The sequence below is a fragment of the Triturus cristatus genome, chromosome 12, assembly GCF_964204655.1.
Source record: "Triturus cristatus chromosome 12, aTriCri1.1, whole genome shotgun sequence".
NCBI lineage: Eukaryota > Metazoa > Chordata > Amphibia > Caudata > Salamandridae > Triturus > Triturus cristatus.
The window spans coordinates 222,847,099-222,862,397 of NC_140595.1; the positions used below are offsets into that span (position 1 = coordinate 222,847,099).

The following is a 15,299-nucleotide window of genomic DNA, read 5'->3' on the forward strand; positions in this document are numbered from 1 at the left end:
GAGATGTTTATATGTTGTAACTAATAGATTTTGTAGAAATTTGACACGAAGTCTACTGAGAAATTTTGTGAAGGAGGGGCAGACGAGTGACAGGAGACAGGAGACAGAAGCGACTGCAGCGACTGCTGACGTCATAGAGACCGCGCTCTGATTGGGTAGTGGATCGGAACAGTGCTCGCGCTAGGATTGGTGCGTTGGTGTGAGCCGCGCAAGGATTGGAAGAGGTATTCTAGTGACGTAGACGCTCCAGGATTGGTGCGTTAGTGTGAGTCGTGCTGTTATTGGTTGAAAATCGTATTGTGCAGTTGTAATACGGAAGGGATTAGAAAGTTTTGGTAAACGTTAAAATGTATTACCAAGAAGAGAAAAAGAAAAAATCTTTGTTCGGAAAGATAAAGCGCTGGTTTGACAAGGATAAAGATGTTAAAACAAGAGAGGGTGAATTGTTACCTCCAGCGAAAACACCTGCATCCTTCATGGCTGCGAGATATGGGTATCATACCTGTATATGGTTGGAGAATTGGGTTAGGTATACAAAGGAAGATGGTGTCCTAGCATTTCCGGAACATGGTTCATTTAATCTGGCCGTGTTGAGAAATTTACGGGAAAAGATGTTATGTCTTGACCCAAGACCAAGGCCGACACAGTTTGAGGCTTTAGTGGAATGGGAAGAGGAAGTACATGAGCGAGAAAAACAGAGGTCTGGAGGAAATTACAGGCACATGTTTGGCAGGAGACATGATCGTGAAACTCATAATGATCGAATGAAAAGATGGCGAGATGCTAGCATGTCAGAGGGATTATATCCTATGAGGACTGTTGAAGAAGAAAGGAAGGGAGCAGAAAGGGTTCCTGAGGCAGAAGTGAGAAGATATGGAGTTAATGAGTATGAGGATGAGGTCTTGAATGACATGATTTACAAGAGACCACCTCCATATAGACCAGAACCAGAAGAGAGCACACCAGTTGTTTCTCCAATAAGAGATACATTGTGTATCATTGAGACAGAAGTTGTGACACCTGAGTTAAGAAGTGGTAATCCTTTCAGAGAGAGAGAGAATTGATGTGGTGACGAGAATACAAGAGAATTAGCCAGAACTACATCAGAGCTGACTGAAAAGATTAGAGAGTTAACAAAGAATCTGGAAGCTGTTACAGTACCTGTAACCATAGGTCCAGTTATGCCTGTTTTTGACAAGCAGAGGACAGGTGAAAATGGTTTGGTGATTCCATATGTTGGAAATAAGATAACAAGTTTTGCTGGTCCTTCAGGAGATTCAGGAACAAGGACAGAAAATAGTGATCTGAGACAATCCAGACATGACACCTGGAGTGAGGGATTAGAGGTACAGTCTAATTCGAGAATGGATGCTAGTGAAGCTAGTTGTTCAGGGATGCCGATTTTAGAACCGCAGAAGAAAGTGCTTCCAGTAAGAAAAACTACTGAAATTACAGCTGAAGATTTGAATGATTGGATGAAAGTTCTTCAAAAAAGGGATAAAGATTCACAGGCAATTGATGTGGCTAGGTTACGTGTAGAATTAGAAGAGCTTGTTGCAGGGACAGTTCCTACAGAAATTCTAAAAAACCATCATGAAGGTGAGCTGTTGTTTATGTGCAAAAACATCACCTGGAGAGCAAGAAATACACATGACAGATTAAGAGCAGTAGCGAATGAACAGGGAATTGACATTGATAAAGTGAAAGCTTTGCAGAAGTCTTACAGGATGGATTTCACAGATAAAGACATTGAAAATCTGAATGGTGCTGGTAGAACAGGACAGATTAAAGAAATGGTCGCATTATTGCGAACATGGGGTGATGTAGAAAAGTGGAAGGATAGGTGGTACAAGAAAAGAGAAGAATCAGAGGATAGAACTTATTCAGCATTTCCTGTGAGAGAAAAAGAGAAAGCATCTACTGTTGCTTATCCTATGAGAGAAATACCTGGAGGAGGATATGTACATGTTCCATGGACCAGACAGGATATTCTATCATTTACGAATGATTTCCCTCGACTGAGAGAAAAGCCCGTCGAGTGGTATAGGCAGGTAGACAGGTTTGTGAAATTGTCAAAAGTGCTGTGGATTGACCTGAATAGTCTGTTTGATATAATTGTTCCAGCAGACTTGTGGACTGAGTGTAAAATAGTTGTGAGTTGGCCTACTGAGGAATATCCAAGAGATCAGAGAACAGGAGCACCAGATCCAGAGGTAATGAGAAAGTATGAACAGGTGATGGTATACTTGAAGAGTAAGGTACCTCCAAAAGAGACAGACTGGGTTAAAATAGATCGAACACAACAGGAAGCAAAAGAATCAGTTCATGCTTTTTACGAGAGGCTGATACTGGCTTTTAAACAATTCAGTGGAGATGAACACCTGGGTGACAAAGATTTGAGTCATTTTGTATACAGATTTGTATATGGCCTGAGACCTGAGATTAGTGAGAGAATTCGTGAACACACAGTGGACTGGCAGAGTAAGAAAATAGATGAGATTCTGAGACATGCAAAATACTTCAGTGATGAAATTGAAGCAAAACAGAGAAAGCTGAAAGAGAAAGCAATGTGGGCACAAGTGAAAGTTGCGGAAAGACAGGAAGCACAGTTGGTGGAACAGGCGAATAGTGCAGGAAATAATGCAGGGAATAGGCCCAGGTATGCGGGGAAAGGAAAGGGGAATCTTGAGGAAGCAAAAAAGAAGTTCCCATGTCACAACTGTGGCCAACTGGGACATTGGAGATCTGAATGTACTAATCCACCATTAGCGAATAATGAGGGTAAACCCTTAAATCAACAGGTGCAGAACGAAGGGAATAATCGACAGCAGCAACAACCTCCTGTTGTGAGACAGCAGAGTCAAGAGCCAAAACCGCCCTTGCCGCAGAATAGAGGGTCACAAAAGTACAATCAGGATTCTACAATGATGAGCAGGTAAACAAACCAAGGCGTTCTAACCAAGTACAACAGTACTTGTTAAAGAATGAAGGGAGTGAGTCTGAAGGTGATTATTGACGGTGCCGAGGAGAGGAGGAAGAGTGCATACTTGGTGCAACTCTAGAAATAGACCAGGCAGGACCATTTGTAGATGGGAAAATAAATGAAGAAAGTGTTACTTTTTTAGTAGATACAGGTGCGACAAGATCAACTGTCAGGTCAACAGATATTAGAAATCTTCCTCTCTCGGATGAAGCAATCCAAGTAGTTGGTGTAGCCAATACACAAATCAAGACACGTCTTACTGAACCAGTAAGAGTACAAATAGGGAAATTTTCAGACATGCACATTTATTGTTTGTGACACTAGTCCAGTGAACTTGTTAGGTAGGGACTTGCTATGTAAGATGAATTGTACAATTTTTTGTACACCGGATGGAATAGCTTTTGAAACACCAGATGAGGATGTTTTGTACCGAATTACTCTGGGAAATAGAGAGAGTGAAATGGTTGGTGCATTTGCTGTATTTAATCCGGAGGATTTGCCTCAAGAGCTGAGAGACACAGTGAAAAGAACAGTTTGGGATTTAACTGGAGAGGATGTGGGATTGATGAATAATGTAGATCCTGTGAAAATTTCAGTGAAAGAGGGAATTACTTATCCTAACATTCCTCAGTACAAAATGACACCAGAAATAATTGAAGGAATAACTCCTATAATTGAGAAAATGATTCAGCAGGGAGTTCTGAGAGAACTACTGAGTAGCCCGTGTAACTCACCGATAATGGGGCTAAAGAAGCCTAATGGGAAATTCAGGATTGTACAAGATTTGAGAAAAGTTAACCAAATTGTAGTGGCATGTTGTCCTATTGTGCCAAATCCGTCAGTGATTTTGTATCAGATTCCACATGATGCTGAGTGGTACACAGTGATTGATTTGTGTCATGCTTTCTTTTCAATTCCATTGCATCATGACAGCCAGCCGATTTTTGCATTTAGATTTGGCCAGCGTATTTTAGCATGGTGTCGTATCCCACAGGGGTATACAAAGAGTCCTTCGATATTCAATCAGTTATTGAAAAAATCATTGGAGAGCTTGATTATGCCTGAAAACTCAGTACCAGTGCAGTATATTGATGACCTGCTTGTGGCATCAAAGACACGTGAAGCTTGTGAAGTAGATACCATAGCTTTACTGAATCATCTGGCAGATGGAGGGTTAAAGGTATCTCCAGCCAAATTGCAATTTTGCAAGAAAGAGGTGCATTATCTTGGACACAATATTGAGAAAGGTCTGAGAAAGGTGACTGATGACAGGATCAAAATCATCAGGGGAATGAAGGCCCCAAAGACCCAGAGGGAAGTGAGAATGTTCCTGGGTATGGTGGGTTATTGTCGTCAGTGGATAATTAATTTTTCTCTGATAGCAAAGCCACTGATTAAGCTGACAAAAAGTGAGATGACAGACCCATTGGAACTAGATGGAGAACAAATGGCAGCATTTGAGGAGCTGAAAAACAGAATGTGTGAAGCCCCTGCTTTGGGTATGCCAGACTATGAAAAAGAGTTTGAGTTGTACTGCAGTGAGAGGAATGGATGTGCACTTTCAGTGTTAATTCAGAAGCACGGATTACTGAGAAGGCCTATTACGTACTTCTCATCGACACTTGACCCTGTAGCTGTAGGTTTACCAGGTTGTTTGAAATCTGTGGCTGCAACATGCAGAAGCCTGGAACAAAGTGAAGGAATCATAATGGGATATCCTGTAAGGGTATTCGTACCTCATAATGTGGCAATTCTTTTGACAAGAAGCAGGACCCAGTACATGTCACATAGTCGGCTGACTAAATATGAGAAAGTCATTCTGGGAGCATCAAATGTGACTCTTGAGAGATGTGTGAATGTGAATCCAGCGACATTGTTGCCGGATATTGAAAATGTGGGTGTGAAGACAGAAGATGATCACAATTGTTTGGATGTGCTTGATTTCTGTACAAAACCGAGACCAGACATAAGGGATCTTCCCTTGCTTGAGAGTGATCATGTGTTGTTTGTGGATGGATCATGTCTAAGGAATGATGAGGGTGTGCTGTGTGCAGCATATGCAGTGTGCAAGGTTTCAGAGGTTATGGAAGCATCACCATTGAAAGGAGTGAAATCTGCACAAGTTGCTGAATTGGTGGCATTGACAAAAGCTTGCAAAATTGGAGAGAATCTGAGAGTGACTGTGATAACTGATAGCCAGTATGGATTTGGAGTTGTGCATGATTTTGGCCAGCTTTGGCTATAGAGAGGTTTCTTGACGTCGAGTGGGACTCCAATAAAGAATGCTGAAGTGATTGGGAAATTGCTTGAGGCGATACAGTTGCCTAAAGAATTAGCAGTTGTGAAATGTGCTGCTCATGGACAAGGAGATGATTTTGTGACAGTTGGCAATAGATACGCAAATGACATTGCACAATATTGTGCGAAAAACAACCAGTCAATTAATCGGGAACGAGAAAGTGAAATGTCTTTTTGTTCTGTGATGTTTACTAATGTCCTAGAGACGTGGGATGAAGTGAAACAGTTGCAGGATGAGGCAGGAAAGGAAGAAAAGAAAGACTGGATCAAGGCAGGTTGTGCCCCAAGAGAAACAGATCATGTCTGGATCTATAGAGATGGTAGACCAGTCATGCCTAACTCTATGTTGTCAGCAATGGCAAGGATATATCATGGCCAGGGACATTTGGGAAGGGATGCGATGATCAGGTCTTTTAAACAGACTTGGTACAATGCAAAGTTCAGGACAATTGCAGAAAGCATCTGTCAAAGATGTTTGATTTGCCAGCAATTTAACACTGGGAAAAAGACAGTGGTGAGTCTGGGAACAATAGGTAGAGAAGGTGGTCCTTTCACGAGAATGCAGATTGATTTCATTGAAATGCCCCAAGTGAACAGACTGAGGTATGTTCTAGTGGTAGTCTGCTTGTTTTCAAGATGGGTGGAGGCCTATCCGACTAGGAGAAATGATGGAATAACAGTGGCAAAGTTACTGTTAAGAGAGTTGATTCCTAGGTACGGATTTCCAGTAACGATTGAGTCTGATAGAGGTGGACACTTCTATAATGAGGTCATGAGTTTGATTTGTGAAGCATTAAGCATACAGCAGAAGCTACATTGTGCATACAGACCAGAGGCTTCTGGCGTTGTTGAGCAGATAAATGGCACGATCAAGAACAGGATTGGTAAGATGTGTTTAGCCACTGGAATGAAATGGCCTGATGTCTTGCCTCTAGTGCTAATGACTATTAGATCTACTCCAGATAGAACTACTGGTTTAAGTCCGCATGAAATCTTAATGGGACGTGCAATGCGTCATGCATATGTACCTGCAAATAAGTTGATGACAATAACTGATGACATGATTTTGGATTACTGTAAAGGCCTGGCTGACGCAGTTCATTCTGTGTTTCACCAGGTTGGAGAAGAAGCTACCACACTTGTGAAGAAGCAAGGTCATGATCTGAGTCCAGGGGACTGGGTGAGGATTAAAGTGCACAGAAGAAGAAATTGCTTGGTTCCAAGGTGGGGAAGGCCGAGACAAGTTATTCTGACTACGACAACTGCAGTAAAGTGTGCTGGTGTGAAAAACTGGGTACATGCAAGTCATACTCTGAGAGTTCCTAATCCAAAAGACGGGACTGGTAAGGAGTATTTTGAAGAGTCAGATTCCAGTGATGATGAAGAAACAGAACCAGTAAAAGAGTCAGAGAAGACTTCAAGAGAACCATTGAAAGTCTTGGGAAAAAGATCAGATTCTGCAAAAGAGCCTGAAGTTCCGAAAAGCAGTGAAGGAAAAAGAAGAGAAAAGAGCAATTCCACAGAGACTACTCCTGAATCAGAAGAGGAGATTGAAGAACCACTTGAGATTACACCTGAAGAAGCAGGGTCAGAAGAAAATAGAGAGGGACAGATTGCGGAAGACCCCCGAGGAGGTGTAGGGAACATTCCTGATAAGCTAGGTAAAGGGACAAATAGACAGCAAGAAAATTGCGTGTCGGAGACCCGAGGAGGGAAAGAGTTAGGGAAGTCTCAAACAGTGGTGAAAAAGACTGTGGAGCGAAAGAAAGCTGCTGAAGAACAAGAGGCATTTGAAACAGAATCGGATGAAAGTGAGAATGAAAAATCAGAGGGTCGAGTTCTGAGAAAGAGAACTTGGATTGGAGAGAGAAATAATACAGAAACAAGACCGAAAAAGGTTGTAAGAGGAGATCTTTGGCCTAACAACAGAATAAAGAGGCTGAGATATAGACTGATACGAGCAAGTACCTCGAAGGCTGAACAAGTGAATGAGGTATCGAGTCAGAATCCAGTAAAAGGTGAAAAGAGAAAAGAGTCAAAAGAACAAGAACCAGAAGGAATCAAAAGAATCAGAAAACCTAACCAGAAGTATAGGTCGCCGGAATGGACGTATGTGGCACTGTCTGAAGGTGAAGAGGCAGAAAGTCAAGGAAATTGAGAGGAGACTGTACGAGAAGTGGTTGAGGAAGATACAGGTGAAATCCTGAAAGTAATCTTGACTGACATTGATGAAAAGTCGGATACTGAGGATATTGTTGGAGATCTAATACAATTTGATGTCGAAGAAATTGGAGTGAAGAATGATGAGTATCCAAACTGAGTGAACAGAAGAAATCACTTGGAGAAAGTGAAAAGAAGAAAACCTGAAAATTAGCTGTTGAAGTAATCCAGAGTTCTAGAAACTCAAGTAGTGGAGTAGTAGAGGCTAAGTCAAAAGACACGGTCAAAGTAGTAAAATGGCTAACATAGAGAATAATCAAAGTAGATGTGCCTTCCTGAGAAGATGGTGTAAAATGTGCTGCTGCTGTACTGGATTATTAATGCTATTATGGGGTGTTTTAGCTTTATTAGTTACATTTAGAGTTACAATAGGTACATTTGAAATACATACTGAGAATGGGACTAATGCAGAGAAAAGTTCACAAAAAGTAGTTCCGACTAGAATTAGCAACACTTACGTACATAAAGATAGGTCAATTAATGATTTTTCTAGTAATGTTTTTTCAAAGCTGTTATACGAATATGTAAAGACAATGGAAGTTAGGGATTGCTACGTTTGTATGCAATTACCTGCATCCGTTTCAGAGGGTGTTACTTATCACCATTTACCAGCTACGTATGGAATTTCTTGTAGTGTATTAAGTAGTGTTTTTTATTTGTTAGGGAAAATAGATTATGAGATGTCTAACAAAGATAACATTTTTGGGCAATTGCCAATGAACAAAGAGCTGAATCCAGCTAAAGAAGCTAACATTTTTGGTGAGATTTTTATTGAGAAAGAAGAATTAACATTAGATTACATTTTTAAGAACAATTTAACTTGCAGTCTGAAAGAAGAGGAGAAAGCTTTCCTAAACATGGTAGAAGAAAGGAGATTGAGCATGCATGAGAAAGCAGGGAAATATAAAGTGAGTGAGACAATTTGGGACATTGAGATGGGGAAAGAGTTGAGAAATGGGGCTAGTCCAACTTTAGCTCTAGATGCACCACAGAAGTGTAAGCTGTGCATTACAAGAAGGAAATCCCAATATGATACATATTTTGTTGGGACTAGTGAGTGTCATGATACATACTTCATTGCGACAGGATGGGGTTTCAAGGGAGGAGAGGATACGATTTTTCCAGGAGTGTATTATGTTTGTGGGAACAAGGCTTATTACAGGTTGCCTGACCATTGGTATGGCACGTGTTATGTGGGCCTGGTCTTTCCAAAGATCTTTCATATAGATAGAATAGAAGATGTAGAACATATTAATTTACTAACGCGTTTTAAGAGAGAAACTTGGTCTGAAATAGTGGGTGACATTTTTGGAGCTTTAATTCCTGCAGTGGGAATTTCTTTGAATGCTTATGGAATTCAGAAACTGTCAACAGTGGTGGATCGCTTATCGACAAATACCGCTGGAGGGTTTCTTTTGGTGAATACGGAATTGATTGCCGTACGTGCCATGTCAATGCAAAATCGACTTGCCCTTGATATTCTATTAGCCAAGGAGGGTGGAGTTTGTGGAATGCTGAAAGTTCAACATTGTTGCACTTACATTCCAGACGAAAGCAAAGACCTGAAGGTCTATATCAAAAATATTACTGATTTGCATGAAGAATTAGTACCACTTGAAGCTGAGAGTATTTGGACTAGATTAGCTAATAAAATAGTTGCTGTTAAGAGTTTTATTGCAAAAATAGGTAGTACTATTATAGGTAAGATATTGTTTCCTTTGACCTGTATAATTGTTGCTTTATTGATATTAAGATTGGTGTGTTTATGTTGTAAAAACAGGGGAGGGAAAAATAAATTAATCAAAAGAAATAATGAAAAGAGAAATAAAAGGTTGAAAAGAGAACCACAAGAAATAGAATTAGAAGAATTAAGGGAGAGTGTTTACTTGGAGACAAAGAGGGATGATGAAAGGGTGTCTGGTGTGTAGTATTGTGTAAGGAGAAAAAGACATTTCCAAATTTCTCCTAAAATGGGACTAAATTTCACTAATTTTTTTTTTGGGTTGTTTATTTGGTGATAAAATCACCAAAGGGGGGATTGCTGGAGCAGAATTTTCTGTTGAAAATCTATTGGGTTTTTAAGCTCCGGTTTGTCTATGTGTCAAAAATTAAAAATATTAATTCATAATTACTAATTATTTGTTTTGTGTAAATGTTCTAACTAACCAATACGTACTAATGAGAGAAAAACGACACGTGGGAATGCTTTCGTTTTGCTTATTAATAATGTGCATGTTTTATTAAATAAACGTTGCTGGGTGCTGTTTATTTTAAAGCACAAAACGCTTTTGGATTGTTATGTATTAATGCTTTTCTGTGATGCAAAGGCTAGATAATTACATACACATAAGGGTATTAGTGGGGTTAACACTGTTTAATCACTATGCTGTGGTAACTTTGTTTTTGTCTCTTTTAATTAAGATGGTACGTCTTGGCCTAATATAAGATGGCTGCCGTTTGCAGCCTGGGCTCGAGTAATAATTTGTGATGAGAAGGCCTTGCTGAACATGGTCGAGAGTCATCTGACCACAGTCTTTGCCTGGTTTGAAATTTTCCGTGAGCACAGCAGTTCTGGGCGGACATCCAGAACATCCGAGTAACCTTGGAGGACAAAGGAGCCATAATGAATGAACTGAATGGACTCTGAAGTCATAATGTTGGTGCAGAGGAAATATGAACATGAGGCGATACTTTCGAAAGTTTAGTTCCGCTTTCCGTCTTTTTATTTTTGTGATTTTTTCTGAGCGGAGATTTTCCAAATGTAGCGATGCTACATCCTTTCCTGCTCGCTCTGCTCAGCGGCTCAGCGGATATCTAAAACATTTTATGTTGCTTTCTTTTGTTAGAATCATTATAAATATTGTTAGCCTAGAGAGGGTTTTTGCCACTTGCCATTTTCTTCCCAAACCTGCGTTGGTGAGGATCTATGCTGTGAGGACGGCGACTCGGGAGACTTCTACTGAGAGACCTGTCCTGACCCATTCTGACATTTAGCTAGAATAGGTAATTATGAGAGAAATGATTTGCTCTGATTGATTTTCTTTGACTAATTTTAGATAAAGTACCATAATTTTGATTACAGTGTCGGTGGTTATTTCTTGTCAATTATTGAGTACTCTATTTGATTATTATTGTATAGATTGTTTAGATCATGACTCAGGACAGTCACAATTAGGTCTTATCGACCTCAGTGTAGATGCAGGGTGTTTAGGAGTTTTTCTTTCCACAGGTTCAGTGATGGTAGAGTTTTTGAGCGTATGTTAGTGAAATGGGCCCAAGCGTATGATGTGTGTGGGTGCGTGTATCTGTGAAATTACTCTATCCGTGGAAGTAGGGAGAATTTGTACACCCCAATCTGCACCAGTACAACACAGCTTGGGTTGGAGAAAGGTTAAGTGCTCATGACGGTTTGGCCGGCCCCACAGTCATGAGCACCGAGCAATGCCCACTACTACCCCCTCCTCCCTGGTGCTGCAGCATCAGTAGGGATGGCCCACCACTCCCTCAGGTCGAAGCCCGCAGGAGGAAAAATTAAAGAATAATAGAAATGTTTTATTATCATTTTATTTTTATCGGTTGCCTCTGCTGGCTTTTAGTAGGGGGCTTTGTTGCTCCACAATAACGGAGAAGCCGCCCCTTCTCAAAGGCAGCTTTCCCCATGAAAATCAACACAAGTCACAACAAAAACAAAAGACTTATTTGATGCATTATCTAAATAAGTAGGTAGACACTTTATGGTACTTCTCAGGTCTATGTAGCTTTAGCTGCACAGAAAAAAGGATTTCATTGAAAACTGACATCTAACTAATGTTCTAGTGCTTCACACTTACTTACATGTTGCCTGTAGCGGGGAAAACCTTCATTTCACGATGGCTTCTCTATTCACCTGCCAGCCGCTGCTGCTCCTGAAAACAAGGAACCTGATGCACTTCAGCAGAAGCACCCCTTAGAAAATTGGAATAATTTCCAATATAGAGATGAGACCAAAATACTCCTGCAGTCTTCCTAAGAAATGATTGAAACTGCCACAAAGCAATAGGTGAAGGGCGCTGAGCCAAACTCACTCTTTATGCCTGTGTATGTTTTCAAACCAACAGATCTTGGTAAGCCAATCAGGAAAAGACACATAAAAGGGAATACAAATCTTTATGCAGATGCAGACTTGGAGCTCTCGAACAAAGCAACAGTTTCACAACCTCACAGATAAGAAAGCCAAATGTATACAGGCACACAGACACATATATGCACATTCACAAACACATAGATATAGGGTGCCCGAGCTGAGGCTTCATATGACATTCATTACCTGTGCTGACAACAGCAAGTCTTGTATCCTCATTGGCCATGGCAGTGTAGCTGTGCAAGCAAAGGTAGAGTAACACAGGAACCCACACACCGAGGACTATGTACCTACACAGAGGGAGAGACAAGCAGAATGGAGGATTATTGTAGCATTAAAGAGATATAGCGCCTACATCAGCTAATCACAATCTAGGTCTAGAGAGCATCAGTCATAGAACAACGTGAATCCAACAATGCTCTCAACTTGAAGTGCTTATGACAAATTACGTTTTGGCTTCTAAGCAGTTCCATGGTACACAGGATTCAATAAAAGAATCTTTGCTTTATTTCAAAAACATATTCTTTTCATCTAAAAACATAAAATGTTTTTTTGCCCTGCCCAAACATGCATTTGGGCTTGCATGGGTTATTCTCCAGGTGTCAGTGGGTTAAATTGAGGGCCTGATTACTAAGTGGTCGTAAAAGGCTCCGACCCTCGATTGGAGCCTTTCTGACCACATCGTAATATGTCGATCGGATTCCTTCCCGACTGCCTCATTACTATGGAGGCGGAGGAAAGGAATCCAACCGGTCATTACGGCTGGCTTCCGACGGATTCAGAGAGCTAGTCGGCCAGTCGGAATGCGGCCTGTAATCCCAAGGACGTCTCTTTCTGCCCTTGGCATTACGATTTCGGGTTTCGGCAGCCTTTCCTTACTGGCCTTTCGGACACGGAAAGGATGTCGGAACTTGACTTTGGAGGGGCCCCCAGCAGGGCCCCTTTTAGTGCACAGCCTCCGGTTGGAGGCCCCCTGTTGATCCCTGCACGCCGTGGCAGGCACCATGAGGTGCCTGCCACGGGGTGCAGGGATGAACTGCACCTCATTTTACAATAGAAGCATGCATTTTGGCAGGGTTACGGCCAGAATGCATGCTCTTATTGTAAAATGTTGGAATGTGACCGAACAGTGTTTGGGCGCATCCTAATGAGCCGCTGACCGAGATGAGGTCGGGCGGAGGCAACTCAGCCAGAGATCATAACCATCCCCTTTGTGTCTAAAAGAGGTGCAATCACGCATTTCTTACACTCTAAAGAAGAACTATGATAAAGTTTGACTTATACAGTATACAGGATAAGGCTGGGAATTAAATCACCGGAGACAAATTGTCTGTACTTTCCTTGATTTCGATCAGACTCTCTATTCTCCACAGGATATACACAACAACGCTATCCCAGCATATCTGTTAAAACCACGAGTTATGTCACTCTGTCCAACCCCATGGCCCCACTGCCTGCTTTAATTAAGAAACTTCAGAGCTTCAGTCAGATGTCAGAATTTAAAGTCAAACTAACAAAATCTCAGCTCCTAAACCCATCAATCTCACAGGCCCACAAAGAACAACTAGGATCTGGCTACCCAATCACTTGGACAGAGACCTTTATACCATACCAAGGGATACAAATTTCCCCAACAGTCGGACTGGACTGGCCATAGCAGGCACCGGGTGTTTCCCCGGTGGGCCGGAAGGGTGGAAGACGGTTTTGGACTCCTGGGATTGGTTCCGTTGCAGGTGGCCGGTTTTGTAGCAGTACTACAATATCAGCCGCCTGTAACAAAAGCGGTAGCAGGAGTGGTGCTTCCCACTCGCACCCCCCGCCCACTGGGGGCGGGTCGAGCTGACTGCCTAGGCTGAGGGCTGGTTTCAGTTCCTAGTCCGGTCGTGCCAACAGCATCCATTACATTCGAGATTAATTGCTATACACTTCTAAAACATGTGAGGACTGACTTTTCCACCTGGAAGCTGTACTGACTATCTTGGCCGAGTTGCATCACCGCCCTCAAAATCGATATCCTACCTACGGTCCTGTTCACTTTCCAGGCTCTACCCATGTGCCCTCCCCAGAACACATTGCAAGCACTGCAGGCAGACATAAATAGGTTTGTTTGGGATGGCAAGAGGTCACACATGAACGGTCACCTCACATATACACCACCATCAAATCGAGGCCGGACAGTCCTCAATATTTCAAGCCAACTCAACTCACATTTATGCTTGAATGGGGTTGAGAGGCCTTGGAGGAGCACAGGTGCTTCATGGATCAGGCGGTTGCAGGGATTCATATATGGACAGGTCCATGGTTGGCCCAAAAACACAGACCCCTGAGTCTGTACACCTTCCCCGTAACCCATAATCAAAGTCAAAATTACGGTCTGGGATAAGGTTGTGATGTGCGAAGCCCTAATGACATTTCCATCCCCGATGACTCTTATCTTCAATAACCCAGACTTTCTCCCAGGCCTTCATGCAGATCACTCCCACCGATGGACTGGAGGCTGCAAAGATTCGGCTTTCTATTTGATGAAGCTTGAAAAAAGATTACAGCCGCCTGGAAGCTGACTGAGTAACATACCTACAGATCCGACACTGGGTGATGCACCCACGGTCAAACCGATAGCAAGCAGACGATTAACAGCCTTCGAGAAATTGTCTCTGGTAAAAGATTTTTTTAAAACTTTATTTATGGCATCTTATATTAGTCAAAGTACTACAAGAATAAAACACAAGCAATCCAGGGGTGCGGAGAGTGTAGTCATGTGCAGTATAAAAACATGCCAACATATATCATACATGCAAATTGCACAAGAAGAAGACATTCCAAAACGAAATGTATAATAAATAACGGGGAGGAAAAAGCCAGAAGGGCAAGGAAACAAAAGGGTACATATGAGCGAATCACAGCTCTATACACAGTAGGAGTATCCCACAAAACACACACATAGAAGTCTTCTCGACATAGTCATCAGGATGCAAATCAATCTTCGTCAGTTTCAGCAGCGTCTGAAGGCTGAAAGTATCAGATAGTTTCACAATGGCTGCCATATGTCCCTTGGCCTCGAGGCAGGCGGGTGTAAAGACTTACATATTTCACTGGTAGTATCACAGCACACAAGGTCCCGAATCCACGCCTCCACAGTAGGGCTGGAGGCACCACACCAGCGCACACATACCCGACGCTTAGACAATAACAAAGCAAGAGCAGTCTAACGGCGGGCATGAGGGCAGCGGTTTCACATAACCCAGTGCAGCCAGCAGTGGACTGGAAGGGAGTGTGTGTCCTATCATACGTGACACTGTCGTCCCTGTTAAAAGATAATGACAGACGTCTTATATCGGAGCTATACACTCCCTTAGCACAGCCACCCCGCGAGGGCAAAAGTGCCAGTCAAACTAGAGGGGAAGCTGAGCTTAGGACAAGAGTCACACCCTAAGGATAGACAGACCTATCACAGAGCGCGCCATACACCATACAGCGTGCCTGGCGCTGAGGCTGCCTCCAAGAACGCCCTACATTGCTGCATGACCCCAGCACAGATACAGAGATGGTGCCCCGAGTGCACAAAGAGTGCTGAAGGCACACTACTCCACCTGTTACGGAACTGCCCCAAACTGTCCTAATACTGGGAATAGGTACTGGATGACATAGATCGCTCCTTCAACATACAGATATCACATT

The 15,299-nt window shown here is 42.2% G+C and overlaps 1 protein-coding gene across 1 annotated transcript in view; it reads right to left on the reverse strand.

The window, feature by feature from the left end:
* The window catches only part of FA2H (fatty acid 2-hydroxylase), a 756,208-nt gene that overhangs the window by 198,584 nt on the left and 542,325 nt on the right, over positions 1 to 15,299 (reverse strand). Inside the window, exon 4 of the mRNA XM_085637797.1 lies at positions 11,808 to 11,911. Coding sequence (XP_085493923.1) covers positions 11,808 to 11,911 — 104 coding nt within the window. The remainder of the gene's footprint in view (positions 1 to 11,807; positions 11,912 to 15,299) is intronic.